Source organism: Sarcophilus harrisii, chromosome 6 (genome assembly GCF_902635505.1).
Source record: "Sarcophilus harrisii chromosome 6, mSarHar1.11, whole genome shotgun sequence".
Lineage (NCBI taxonomy): Eukaryota > Metazoa > Chordata > Mammalia > Dasyuromorphia > Dasyuridae > Sarcophilus > Sarcophilus harrisii.
In genome coordinates, this window is record NC_045431.1 from 26,219,973 (window position 1) to 26,235,749 (window position 15,777).

Genomic DNA, 15,777 nt, shown 5'->3' on the forward strand with positions numbered 1-15,777 from the left:
ATCTTATGGCATAGTTGCTATTTCTTAAGGTTATCAGTTATATGCATATTCAAATCAAGCTTAATTTAATAATACTTAGCTCCCCAAAAGAAAGGGGACTGCCGAGATGACACAAGAGGGACCAAAAAGAGAGAAAATTCTAATTAGGAATTAAGCATACACTTAATCAAGATAACAGCAGCAGGACTCAAAATGTAGCATCACTTACTGAACTTGGCTCTTGGTAATGAATATCTTCCAAGTACTGATACATTTTAAAAATAATTGCCACATAATGAGCCAACTTTCCCCCTTTGAGTATTTTGGAATATGAGCAGAGGGCCCTCCCAGATAAGGAAAAAGCTGTCTTTGGTGAGTTGCCTATTGTCCCTACCAAAGGAAAGGATTTCTTGTAACCTTCCTCAGCAGTTAAGACCTAATTTCAAATACTGGCTCTGCTACTTCTTACCTACCTTATATCACATTCCCCTTCCTATGTTATTTCCTTATCTGAAAAAATGTGGTAGTTGATCCTTTCCCAATCCCAAATCTTTTTTTTTCTTAAATTATTTATTTAAAAATCTAGTCCAAAATAGGAAAAGAGCCATGTGTACAGCAGAACATGAGAGAATTCAAAATTTCAAACAATAAATTTCCATTTCATTTATATAATAAATATTACACATTGTGTTCAGAGTCGTCCATCTTTTATTTGCTTCCTTGTAGAATTTCTTTTGTTTTCTGCTGTGTGCTTTTACTCCATTTTTTTCCCACTTTTCTCCCCTCCTCTTCCCCAAGAAGGCTACAATTAAGCACAGATACATACAAATCTATACACACACTTGTATAAACACATACATGTACATATATAAATACAATCATACACATATATACAAATATACCTCTGAAATACTATAATACACTTGTTTGTCCTTCTGTTTCTCCAAACATGGGTAACATCTTCCTTCATAAGTCCAGATCTTTCCATATTTTTCTAAATTTACCAACTCAGCATTTCCTTTGTCACAGCAATAATCCACCTTATAGTGACTTGCTATTTTAAATAATCTAGTACAACACTGACATGGTTGACATATGCTATAGTTCTCCTATTTTTCTTTTTTTTTTTAATTCAAAATCTTAAGAATATATTGGCAATAGTTTTTTGCTAACCACTTTTAAGACAGGTGTCTGGTGTCAGAGTCAGGATTTATGGAACTGTAAATCCTTTAAAATGGGAATTTTAAAGGATTCCCCATTTTTAAAAGCCCGTAAATCCAACAACTCACCTGGAAAGTGACCCATGTGCACAGTCCCCAGCTAACTCCATTATGATTCTGAGTATAGACATCCTCCTTTCTTGGTTTTATTTTTTTCTCTAATTAACGATTTCTTCTTAGCATTTTCAGAGGCAATAAGCCAATGCAGTGGATAGGATGCTGGCTCTAGTGAGCGGAAGACCTGAATTCACATTCAATTGTGTGACTCTTATTGAGTCAATTAAACTGTCTGCCTCAGTTTTCTCAACAATAAAAGTTAATAATAGCTCCCACTTCCCAGGGTTGTTGGGAGAATCAAATGAGATAATAATTGTAAGGTACTTAACACAGAACTTTCCTTCACAATTTTGTGTGATTGGAAATTTAATACTTAAAAGATTTCATGACTTTTTTCTGCTATCTCCCTTGAATACATTTGGGTTTTCCTGACATCCTGCACCAATACCAAGCATCAAAACACATTAATACCTCTCTAAGGTGGAAAGTGCCTCATGTTATAGATGAGGAAACCTAGGCTGACCAGCCATGTTCCTACAGTTAATAATTGGCAGAAAGGAGACTAGAATCTTGACCTTCTGATTTTTAGGTTATGCTTCTTTCCATCACATCATATTGCCAACTTTTGCAGGTTTCTCTTTCTTCTTTCATCTTCAGAGGAGAATTGAATTGACTGAAACTTGCAATAGCCATAATGGCCAGTGGGCCTTAAGTGAAAAAGAAAAATTGATTCTCCTTTTTCAAAAAGAAACAAATGGTAAATCAATTAAAATCCTTTTAGTTTTTGGCTGTAAGAGCAGCACGAGGTATTAGAATTGGAAAATTGTTTTATTCTAAGGGCCTCACATTGGGAAATCCTTGCAGCATAAAAGAAAAAAATAACAATTTTTACATACCTTTTGTTATTCCTTTTTCTTTTATTAAGTTAGAACCCAGTTAGAGGAATTCTAGCATAATCAAAATTTCATTAGACTATTCAAGAGAAGACTAAACAGAATTCTTAATGATTTTTATTTTAAATGTCAGCTACAGAATAATAATGATATGGCAAAATATGGCAGGTGACTCTTGTATTACTTTGCAATGCCATACAAAAAGAAAGGTTATGTTTTTTATTTTCTTTATTCACAATGGATCTGGAACCACTAAGAACCACAATGACCTCAGAAGGAAAAGTAGGAAAAGCACTGAATGTGCAATCAAAGTATCTGAGTTTAGATCCTACCTAAGCCAGTAATTATCTGGATGATTTTGAGCAAATCATTTGGTTTTCCTGGGCCTTCATTTCCTCATCTGTAAAATGAGTTAGACTAGAGCCAAGCTCAAATGTAATTCTTTAACCATTAGGTGAGGCAAGAAGAGTTGGCTTAGAACAAAGGTTAGATCAGAATATATGCTTATTTTCCATTTACACCTTATGAACATTATTTTAAAATCCTTCAACTCTTCATTACTATGTGATGAACTTGAAATAAAAAGTTATGATTAAAACTCTCAAATATATATAAAATATACTTATATAGAAATACTTATAATTCATATGTAATTTATAATATTTAACATTTATATATAAATGTACATGACATATATAAAACAAATATAAATGTGCTTTTTAAAAAAAATCTTGAGTTTGATTTATTCATAATAGACCTAAAAAATATTTCAGCAGTTGCTTCTTAGACATGGTTCTTTTCTAGTGTTAGGATAAGCTAGGCTGGGATGGAACCAGTTCCAACAGACTCACAAAAGCCAAATGATAAATTTGATCTCAGTTTATTGTTTTGTTAATTATCTAGATTTTAGAAAGTAATGAAACAAATGTTAATAATGCACATTAAACTTAAAACTGGATCGTGTGTAATTTTTTTTCTTGGAGAGCTGGTGTGAATGTGACTATATATAGAATCTCTAAATTTACTCGCCTTGGGTAATATAAAAGTTTGTGGCTCCCTATCTCCTCTGGCATAAAATATAAACATTATTTGGCGAATAGAGACTTTTTTTTTTAATCTTCCTGACACTTAGCATAGTCTGCAGTACATAGGAGATATTTATAAATGCTTGTTGAATAGAATTGAATTTGAATATTACTCCGAAGATTCAAAATCATCAATAATTTCTCATTACCTTGAGAAAAAACAAAACTCCTCACCCAAGCAAAGTCCCCTGTAATCTTACTCCAGTCTACCTTTCATAACATTTTATTCTATTCTCTTTTGTCCATTCCAGTCCTATTAATTATTTCCTAAACCTGGATTCCATCCCCCATCTCTTTTCATTCACATCACCTTCCCTCGTGTCTGAAATAGACTCCTCTCACCTCTGCCTCTCAGAATCCTTAGCTGTTTTAGGTATCATTCTCCTGTGTGAATTGTTCCCCGATTCCCATCTTTACTTTATGTTTCACCTAACATTTACTTCTCTATGTAACTACTTTCTTCAGGTAGAACGTAAGCTCTCCTTTGGGGACAAGCTTGAGCATTACACTTTGCAGCATTCAGTTTAGATTTGGGTGCTTATATTCTTTCTACTTTTTTCACTTGAAGATTTCTCAAAGTAGGAAATCACTACCTTGCAGCACAGCTCATTCAACTTTTGGATAACTAATTTTCCCTAATGATTAATCTGCTTTTCTGCTCTCTAGGACCAAACAAAATAATCCTGATTCCTCAGCCACACAACAGACTTTCAAATACTTGAAGGAAAGCATCCCCCTCCATCACCACCCCAGTCCAAGGCTTTCCTGCTGAAAGCTACACATCCTCAGTTCCTTGAATGGATCCTCATATATCATGCTCTTGAGGCCCTTTAACACCCTCCTTTGGACACTTTCCAGTTTACTAATATCTTTTTAAAATGTGATATTCAGAACTGAATGGAATATTATTGATGGGATCTGACCCAAAACAAAGTTCAGAAGAACTATCCATTCACTGCTCCTAGACTCTATGCTGGGAGAGATTTCTAAGCTTATGGGAAGAGATATCAAGATTAAAATAGAATGACTGGAAGCACTGAGTGAGATCTCTGGGTGAAGAAGAAGAGTAGGCAAAAATAATTCAAAAAATTGATAAATTGTGATGTCAACAGAATGCTCTCATCCACCACTATAGATTGTAGGGAATCACTCCTTCTCTTTCAATATGATCCTTACTTGCACATGTCCATACAGTTATCATAAAGGATCCTCCCCAAGTGGAATCTTTCTTGATTGAGCAATTTGTGCATACTAGAGAAACTTTAAGGTTGGTCTTATTTATCTTTAACCTCTCTATACTAACCTCTTTTTGCAATAATAAATGGATTTGATGATTTTTTAATGCCTCCTTCTTACATTTAAGTCATCCAAATAAGCCGCTGTAGGTTGTTTCACCTGCCTTGCATCTTTTCATTGCTCAGTGAGTCATCCATGTTTTTCATTTGTCTGGGATCTTTGTTTTCCATGATTCATAATTTTAAAGCATCACAAGGAAAATATTGGTTTTCTGTAAATAACAGTGAGCAGCTTGGGATCACTGAGAGTCCTGCAAAATTGCCTACATTTGGTACAACCTGACGTAATACTGGTTTCAGTTCTACATCCACCTATAACATCTATCCAGGATATAAATTCTGATGCAAAGGACTGACCATGTTAGTATCTTATTCAATAAAAGCTAGTGGTTCCCTATTAACATCATGGATCAAATATAAACTTCTCTATTTGGTATTTAAAGTTTTTCCCAATCTGGCTTCAACCACCATTTTGTCATAATCTTAATATATATATATGCTTTATTTCACAAATTAGCCCTTTTGCTATGCTTAACAAAGAAACACCCCATTTCCTATTTCCATGCTTTTTCACAGGTTGTCTGTATGCCATGAATATACTCCTGCCTCATTTATTTCTGAGAAATCTTAACTTTATTTAAAGATCAACTCCTTCAATGACCTTTTGCCAGTTTTCTTAGTTGCTAGTGTCTCCCCCCCAAAAAATTTTACCTGTATTAAGTTTGCATAGGTTTTGTATATACACATGTTGCCTTCTTTCAATGAAAAATAAATATCCAGAGGGCAGAAAATGTTTTATTTTTATCTTTATATCCCTAATGCTTAGTACAGTACCTGCATTAGGGATATGATGCTTAGTACAGTACCTGGCACATAATAAACACATGAAATGCAGATTGATTGGAAGACTAGAACATTGGGCCGCCCATCCAAATGCATGTTATAATCTAGACAATATACATTTTTAATCCGTTTTGGTTTTTTAGTGTGTTCACTAGGCCCTTCTCTTTTCAATGACTTTAGGTCTCATTTTGGATACAGCAAATAAAATGTTGTACAGCACCTGATCAAGACTTCGAAAGAACAGAGCAAAGTTCCTGGGTCCTGATATTTAAAACTAGGAGAAGTCTTGAGAAATGAAGTTATGTGGGCAAAAACATGATAGAGAAAGATCTTGGTAGCAACTGTGAGAATCACTTGTAAGCAGAAAGTATTGAGGGAAGACATCTTGGCAGGAGAAATTTACTAATGTACAGTGAAGAGATGACTAGGTAATAGACCAGTGTTGAATATAGTATTAGAGATGAGGATAAACAGAAGAAAATAAGATGGAGGGAATACACGTAAATATAACCATGAATGTGATGAACTTACCCATAAAACCATTGCAATAGCAAATGGATTAGAGACCAGAATCCAATAATATGCTATTTATAAGAAACATACTTCAATCAGAGAGACACAGAGTAAATGGTAAGGGGCTGAAGCAGAATTTATTATGCTTTAACTGAAGTTTAAAAAAAAAAACAGGGCCATCAGTTATGATCTAAACTCTAGCAAAAGTAAAAACAAACCTAATTAGAATAGAATTTTAGAAAAGTTAGATAAAATAGATAGCTGGAGAAAATTGGATGGTTATAAAAAGGAGTATACTTTTTCTCAGCTACACATGGTACATTCACAAAAATCAATCATGTATTAGGGCATTAAAAAACCTCACAAATACAGAAAAGAAAAATATTAAATGCATTCTTTGGACTAGAAAGTAACCAAAAATACATTCAAGAAAGGACTAGGAAAGCATAGACTAGAATTTAATTTGGAACTAAATAACCTAATCTTAAAGAATGAGTGGGTTCAAGAGCAGTGAGACAACATACCACAATTTATGAGGTGCAACCAAAGCAATATTTAGGGGGAAATTTGTGTCTCTAGATGAATAAATTAATAAAAGAGGGAAGAAACAGATTAATGAATTTGGTATGCAACTAAAAAACTAGAGGAGAAAATGAACTAGGCTAGTGAGAAGTTATTATACTACAATGAGTAATCTATATATTTACTGATTATCAAAATGAGTAATTTGTCTCTCCCACTTCAGAACTCTATATTCCAGGAGAAAGTGCTGTGTTCCTTCAAACACAGAGACAAAAATAACATGCACATACTCTGTTTTGCTTTTGTTTTTTGCAAGAAGCAATTGGGGTTAAGTGAATCTCTTAGTGTCATATAGCTAAGAAATGTTAAGTGCCTGAAGTCAGATTTCAACTCAGGTCCTCCTGACTCCAGGGCCAGTGCTCTACCCACTCTACCCCTCATGCACATACTCTTTTTTAAATAGCTTTTTATGTTTAACATATATTCAAAGACAGTTTTTAATATTCACCCTCGCAAAATCTTGTGTCCCAAATTTTCCTCCTGATTTCCCCCACTCTCTCCCCTAGACAGCAAATAATCCAATATATGTTAAACATGTACAATTCTTGTAAACATATTTCCACATTTATCATCATGCTCATACTCTTAACACATCCTATATTTATTTCAGAAACACATTAAGCAGGAACACTCCACAATTGACCAGTCCTAAGTTAGTGTAAGATGTAGTCAACATATTTTACCTTCTGATATACACATTTCTGATTTTCCCCAAAGAGACACCTTCTCTGAGTCCATGGAGCCTGACATCAATGCGAAATATCAGATACTTATGGTGAAAGAAGAAATGTGTATTGACTTAGTCTTTGTTTCTTTATATATCTCTGTTTCTCAAACTCCAGCATATACTTTCCAGTTTTTTAATATGTGAGATAGCAGCATTAGTTTTCTTTGTTTCTAAATGTATCCTTAGGGTATTTGGGGATTACATTCATTCAAGAGGGACTGGTTGGTTTGCTGTTAGCCTTAAAAAATTATTAAGGGAAGAGGGTGAAGAAAACAAAGACATATGTTTATTCTATACTAGTAACTTTTTGAAGATCTTGGGAATAGTCATATATGTATATGTATGTGTGTGCATGTATATATATATATATATATATATATACATGTATGTGTGTATGTATATGGCTTCTTCAGAAATGCATGAAGCAAATATATAATAATGAATATATAGATTCAGTATCACAAGCAATTCCATCTTTATCTTCTATTTAGGAACATTCCCTTCCAGGTAGCTAAATATATTGTATACATATGATCTGAACTCATATCAGACTGAAAAGTTACTCATGGAGCCTATAGTTTATCTCCCATTAAATTGTTCTATCTAAGCTTTTACTTGCCCATAGGGAGAACTGTAAACTTGAGTCCATTGAATTTAACTCAATGAATATAGTGTGCATAAACTACTCAGAGATTCTTAGTTATATGATTCAGCACTAATACAAAGTTTCAGCTCGTTCCAGATTCTTGTTTTTGCTTTTAATAACAATTTAATGAAATTTCAGTAATTAGGTCATCTTCTTTAGGACTAAGTCTTGATTATTACTATCTTTGGCAAAGTAACCTTTTTTAGAGCAGACAGTACTGACTCACCATCGGGAGGGCATATGCTTTGAATTCTTTTGATAATGGTGGGGGAAGATTTTTTTTATTATCTCATGTGATCTCTCCTCGGGATCAAAGGCCCACATACATGTATGCTGGATGACCTGCCGGGGATAGGGGTTGTTCCTGTTGGGATAGAACAAAGTTAACTGGCCCACACCATGATCAAATAATACAATTGTGCCAAAAGTCACTTCCTTTTCTTCTGGCAGGTTATATACCTTTATTCTAAAAGAATAAGGAATGTGTTCAGGGTTTTTTCCCTTTAGAAATGAAACTTCCTTGGAGACAGGAACACTTTGTAGTAAGTAGAAAAACAAAAAGAGCTATTGCTATAAGCAGTTCGACTGTGTTTTTGATCATAGTAATAAAAGAACATGGGTGATCCACGAATTCCATTTAAAAATAAGGTACAAAGAGAGCAACAGAAAGATAAGAGGTGGGTGTGATTTGATAGCTCTCAAGGAAACCTAATCTACATATCAACTTTGAGTTACTCTGTTACATATTAAGTAAAAATGGAAAGAAATGTATTCTCAGCCTGTATCCCATTTTCATGTACATTGAAATAGACACTAGAGCTTCCTTATATTTTAAAAGGGGAAAAATTTCTCCTAGATTAGTTTTGTATGCTGGCATTTCGTTTTTGGAGAATATTAATCAAAATCACTTCAGATTCTTCTGATGACTGACTATGGACCCCATTTATTCCATTTTCTACTCAATTCCATTTAGAAGACAAAGCTTATCTGTCTTCCTTTCATCTCCAAGAGGTTGACACCTCTCTGCCTTATGTACAACTGGCAGACCCATCTTCTCCACTCAACACATCCCACCTAAAACTCAAAATTAAAAAAGATCATCCTATGTGCCTTCCCTTTATTTACAATATGACATGATAAGTATTCCATTTTATTCTTTCTTCCTCTCACTGAAGATGCTCGCCATATCCTATACCTGTTCATCTGACCACTTTTTGCCTTGTACTCATTCTTTCCTGATTACCCTCTGTGTGAATTTCCATTGACCCCATTCTCTTTTCTACTCATCGAGTTTCATCGCCCTCTCTTATGTATCTCTGTACAGACACCTTGGAGTATTCACATATGTTTCTGAGGGCATATCGATAGGTAATTATGTTGCTGTGAGAGACAGCATGACACAATGGAAATGACATGGGATTTAGAGATAGAAATTTGGGGATCAAATGACATCTCCACTTAGGACCTTTGTGATCTTGGTTGGGTCTCTTAACCAATCTATGCCTCAATTCCATAATCTGGATGGATAAAAGGATTTCATCATCTCTGTGGTATCGGAGAATCTTATATACTTGGGTTCCAGGGATATTTGGATTTATACCCCACTTCTGCTATTTAATAATTAGATAACTATGCTTAAGTCACCTAATCTAGTCTAATACTCAGTTTCCTCCTCTTCAAAATGGTGATATTAATAATCCCTACTTCTGAAGAGAGTGGTAAAGATCTAATGATATCATGTATATAGAAAGCTGGATATCACCAGCTATAGATCACTGGACCTGGAATCAGGAATCAAGATCAAATCTAGATTCAAACACTTCCTAGTTTTGTGTGACCTTGGACAAATCACATAATCTCTGTCTATGTCACTTAGATATAATAGCTTCTATTTCCAGGCTTAAAGGAGGTAATACTTGTAAAATGTTTAGAATAGTAGACACTATAGACATACTAGTTATTATCATTGTTATTATTTGTGTGTGTAAAGTAGTACTTAAAACTCTATATAGAAGTCAGCTATTATTATCTATGTTTGTTAGTCAATCAATAAGCATTTATTAAGCTCTTACTATTTGCTAAGCACTGATGATTCAAAGGTTAAAAAAAAAGCCTTACCCTCAGAAGGAGCTCATATTGGCAAGATAGAAATAATTGTACATACAAGATATTTGTAGCATAAATAGAAGGTAACTTGAAAAGGCGAGCACTAAAAGCACAGAATGGAGCAGGGGAAAGGTGCAGCAGGGGGAGAGAAAGTAGAAAGAGCAACAGGAAAGGCCAGTAGACAGGATGTGAGTTCCATCTTGAAGGAAGCCAGAATAGTAAGGAGCTAGGAGAACAGTAAAAAAGCTGATTTGAAAGATGGATTTTGAATTTGACCAGCACGACTAGATCATAGAATATGTGGACAAAAAAATTGTGCATTTGCATGTTTGCATATATTTTATAGATCATTAACTCAGAAATGTGGATGATCATAACAATTAGCAATCCCATAGATCTTTAGGATTTACAAAGCTTCTTCCTCACAACAGTTTCTCAGTAGGGTAGTGGTACAAGTATTAATTTTGCTATTTTATAAATACAAAAATTGAGACACAAAGAGGTGAAATACCCTGCCCAAAATCATACATGAAATTCAAAACCCAAAGCTTTAGTCCATTTTTCTTTTCACTCTGCTATAAAAGATGGCAGCTATTTCTGTTCACAAATGGGAATATTTCCAACCAAGTGATGAAAATGTAGACTACTTTTCACTCAGCTGTGAACCTACACAAACTACCAGGTTCAATTTGGACTAATTTTGGAAGGAACTGTAGCTCAGTTGGCTTGAATCCCAATCCAAACTCAGCTGGGAAGTTTTAAAATCATCTGAACTAGCAGACAAGACAAAAAAGGAGGATGCTAGCTCGAAATTAAGCACTAATGCAAGTATGAAGAAAAAACCTCCCAATACCTATTACCCAAAGAGGATAAACTCTTCCTAAGACTTTTGGCAAAGGAAACTGGAGAACAGTATCTCTCAGACTCAGCCATTTCAAATGGAAAAAGATTGTGGAGTGTGTGTGTGTGTGTGTGTGTGTGTGTGTGTGTGTAAAAGAATTAAGTAATGAAATTATTTCTTGACCTTTCAAAAAATCAAAGAAAATAACATGTTAAAAGTGTGAGGCTGTTATAATTGTATCTGCAGGGACATCAGAATAATAAAATCCCACAAATGGGAATTTTCTCAGAGCCCATAAATTCTTGAGCCAGCCCTTAGCTTATATGGTGGTGGGAACAAATCAGTCTCCCCCTCACTGATTTAGTCATTGATATAATATGGATATAATATAGATAATCTTGCCCATACATGACCTTCCTAACATCCAGAAGCAGAATCAGGGTAATTTTATGGAACTGGAAACACTGCTCACAAAGATTTTCAGGCATTCCCTGATTCATGGGGCAGTTTACTTTAATGAAATTTAGTTGCTGCTCCTGGAACTAATCAATCAACCATGTTAATTCTCTAATGCAAGTACAAAGAGAACTGGCAGCACCTGAAGCCTGAAAGAGGGAGGAAAATTAGAGTTTTATCTATGAAATCAATTAAAAATATTTTTCTTGGTCTTTAAAAGTAATTTCCCTCAGATCAATATATGTATATCTATCAATTTATAATGTGAGGGAATAGAAAGTGGAGAGTCCATTAAAATTCAGATTCATGCAGGGTCCAATTATCAAGAAAAACCCAAAAGTTCATAAAAGTTGTCATGTTAATTTCTTAATTTTTTTTGTTTCAGTGATCTCATTCAATTTTTGTAATTTCACTTTCCATCTTTAATTTTTAAAAAATCTTTAAAGGTATTCAAACATTTATTTGAATACATTTAAAATTAAAGAAATTCCCAGTATAAGATGAATGCATCAAGTGCTGTTTGGTCTATAAAGAATAATTGTCTTTAGCATTGAATTACAGGGTTTTTAAATTTTAAATCTATGGGTAGAAGGGAATAAATCTAAATTTCCGTAGAATGGACCTTATATTTATAACAGTAGCTACTTGCCTATGCAATACCCAAATATCTATCAAAAGTGAAAATTTTCTTTTCTGAAAAGCTTATCAGTCTCAAATCAAATAGTTTCCCTTCTGATAAGTCATCTTCTTTCACTTTTGTCTTTATATCCCCAGCTATTGACACAGTCCCTTTCATATAATATTAGATCCTTGATAAAGATCCACTAATTAAATAGTGGAACAGAACTGGTTTTACTCTCTCTGTGTTTCATTGGGACCATCTAAGCCTAAGTCTCTAGAAAGATTTGGAATTCCTTTTAGATTCCTTGTATTTCTACAGGTTGTAGGACAGGATTAGGCTCACCTTCTGTCTTGACTCTTGAAAAGTCACTCTTCATAAATCATGAGGATCCCATCCAAGGGAAAGCAAGACAAGGAAAAGATACCCCTTAAATTGCTTTAAATCTGGGGTATCTAGTCATTGTTTGCCTTCTTTGGCTCATAGCAGGAACTCAGTAATTGTCTTTGATTGAGTTATATCAGCATATTTTTATCTTCCTTCCTTAAATGATAAACTGTAGTACAAGAAACATATCTTATTGTCAAATACATTATGTTGATCATGTAATAAAAATGTCAAGGGCCAGTTGCCAAATTAAGATAAATATTTTTAAATTATTATTGATTCTCGGTCGATGATTAAATGAAATATGGTAAAGAAATAGGTGGGTAAAGGTTGATGGGGCAGTTAGGGATGAAGTAAGTGGGTGATATATACTTCAGTCTTTCATCAACATCTGGCATCAGCTCTTTCTCTTGTATTGGGAGGATTATTGGTCAAAAATGGCTTCATGATATAGGAAATATTATACTAGGTGCTTCCCGGCATGAGCCACCCAGAATAGACTGTCTCTAACCACGAACTGCAGATGTAGGATCATATACTTAGAGCAGGAAGGAATCTGAGCTTGGAAAAGCATCACAAAGGAATAAGGAAATGAGTTTTACATGATTGTACATATATAACATAGAAATGACCATTTTGAGAAGAAGGGAGGGGAAGATGGGAGGGGGGAAATGTGGAACTCAAAATCTTGTAAAAAGGAATATTAAAAATTGTCTTTACATATAATTGGGAAAAATTAAAATGCTATTTTTTTAAAAAGAGAGGGGGGAAATGGCTTCATGTATGTGGCTAAGCTTTTAAGGAACCTGCTGACTCTTCTTCAGTTCAGTTGTTGTCCTTCATTCTGACCAAAATGACATGACTAAGTTACAATTGAGTTACAGTGCATTCAACTGGGGCTGATCAAAACAGCACAAGCTTGGGGCGCTATTTCAATAGCTTCTCTAATTTTACACATCTTGCATTTCTTTGGGGCTAATTCAATTCAGCTTTGCTCATAGAACACAGCACCTTCTGAGGAGGGTACACCATGCTGGGCAATCCTGTGCCAGTATCTCTCATGTCATACAATCAATCCTGAAATTCTTAAGAGAGACCTTGAGAGTGTCCTTATATTGCTTTTTCTGACCACCTTGTAAGTGCTTGCCCTGTGTGAGTTCTCCATAATTTTTTTCGGCAATTAAACAATGTGGCCAGCCCAATGGAGTTGTCCCCTCTGAGCAGAGTTGGAATGGTTGGAGATTTATTTCAAGAAAGGACCTCAGTGTCTGATACCTTCTCCTGCCAGGTGATCTTCAGAATCTTCCTAAGACAATTCAGATGGAAGCAATTCAAAAATGAGGTCAGCACAATGGCTCTGTAGCCTTTCAGTTGAGTAACCAGTCTAATACCTCTCCTCTCCCACACTTTCTTTCGGAGCCTCCCAAACACTGAGCTAGCTCCAGCAATGCATGTGATAATCCAGAAGGAAGAAGAAAAAAGGAAGTAAATTCCTGCCATGATTGTTGTGTGGTTCTGAGCCTACTTGTGGTTCTTCCCACATTGAAGAATGAGAAAGAAGCTAAGGCTTCTTGATCTTCTCATTCAGCAGAAATTGGGGTTCACTCAACATTCCATCCTTTGCTCCCCTGACTGTGAAATGTGATGGGAAAGGGACCAGGCAGGAAAGTAGGGAAACCAGATTCTAATCACAACCCTATTACTGCCAGACTGTAATTTTAGAAAAGCTGCTTCATTTCCTGTTATCCGTTTCTTTATGTGAAAAGTGAAAGCATTGATCTTGTAGACTTCCAGAGGTCCCTTCTAGAGCTTACAGTTGGTCAGTGATTCTACTACTCCAAATTCAGTGACTTTTCCCAGCACACCACTGCTGCCATTAGAGTATAGATAAATCTAAAGATAAATATATACTGTATTTCTAAAGTATCTTGAAACAGGGTTTTTTTTTTCCCTTTTAACATTTTTCTTTTACTCAGTAAAACCCTTTTCCCATTTATCATATAATGGCAAATATCAACCCTTCTCTTCTCTAAATTACCCAAAATCCCAAGTAGGTGACACAAAAATTAACAAAGCTGCACTGCGGGATCTATGGAGATAGCAACAATTTCAAAAAAGAAAAAACTAGTCTTTCATAGCTAAGAAAACATAATAGCAATGAAGTTCAGACATGAACTTAACACATATTTAAGATAAAACAGATATAGCACTAAAATAGGGGTACAAAAATTTTAATTATAATTATGTAAAGATTTGTATTACACAGAATTCACATCCAAACATTATATATGGCGAACTAGATAAATATTAGAGGGATACTATTCATCAATTCGGGGTGTAGGATTAATAAGTCATCCTAAGAGCTGTCATTCTGCGCAACATCAGTTGACTCAGACTAAAATTTTAGAATTTGTTCAATAAACATATATTTTCTCTTTAAACTAAGCAGTATAGTATAGAAGTCAGGAAAGGTTGTTGTTCAGTCTCTTCTGACTCTTCATGACCCCATTTGGGGTTTTCTCGACAGAAATCCTGAACAGTCTCATTAATTAAAGCCCAGCTGGTACTGTATGAAATGTTCCACAGAATGCTAAACTTCATTTTCTTGTTCATACACAGGGACTGTTGGGTGAAAAGTATGGAAACATCCGAATCCCTGGGGAAGTTGAAGCATCCGAATTTGAGATGATTTTGGATGCTGCCATAGAAGCAAAGTTGGAAACCAAAGTGCTTGAGGAATGGTATTGCCGAGATGAGAACTCTGTCCCAGCAGCATATTACCTCAGACCCAAACATGAAATGCTGAAGAGCAATAAGAACTCAGTAAGTTGTGTCTCAGCAGAGTCCACCATGTTCTTAAGTCTTCCCTCAGGGAACGTCTTTCTGAATTCACTGACAGAACACAGCAGGATGGCATTTCTCTCTATGCTACACTATATAAATATAGTTTCTCCTGGACCTCAGAGAACCGTCACATCTTAGACTCATAGATCTAGTGCTAGAAAGGATGACATTTAATCAAACCTTCTCACCACATTTTACAGATGAGGAGACTGAGGTCTCGGAGCCTAAAGGATTTGGCCAAAGTCACACAGGTAGTAAGTATCAGAGGCAAGAGTTGAACAGGGATCATCTGACTTCGAGTCTGTGTTGTTTCCATTGTGTAACATATCATTTATTTACTATTTTGATATCTATCCCCGGTGCTTAGTACAATGACTGGCATATGGCAGGTGTTTACTAAATGCTTACTGAATGATTGACAATTTACTACCAGAAACACATTGATTTAGTTTCTTGAAGTTCACAAAGCACTATATACACCATTTCATTTGATCATCATAAACAGCTCTTTGAGATAGATGCTATTATTAACTCCATTTTCCATTTTAGGAAACTGAGGTAGAAATATCAAGTGATTTCCCCATATTACAGAACTAGATAAGTGTAGGGATTTGAATCTGGGTTCCTCCCCACTCTCTAAGTCTAGATCTCTATCTATTTTACCATATATTTTTATTTAATACC

General features: G+C 35.0%; 1 protein-coding gene across 1 annotated transcript in view; it reads left to right on the forward strand.

The window, feature by feature from the left end:
• Window positions 1–15,777, forward strand: part of NWD2 (NACHT and WD repeat domain containing 2) — a 153,114-nt gene that overhangs the window by 119,555 nt on the left and 17,782 nt on the right. Inside the window, exon 4 of the mRNA XM_003773324.2 lies at window positions 14,869–15,072. Coding sequence (XP_003773372.1) covers window positions 14,869–15,072 — 204 coding nt within the window. The remainder of the gene's footprint in view (window positions 1–14,868; window positions 15,073–15,777) is intronic.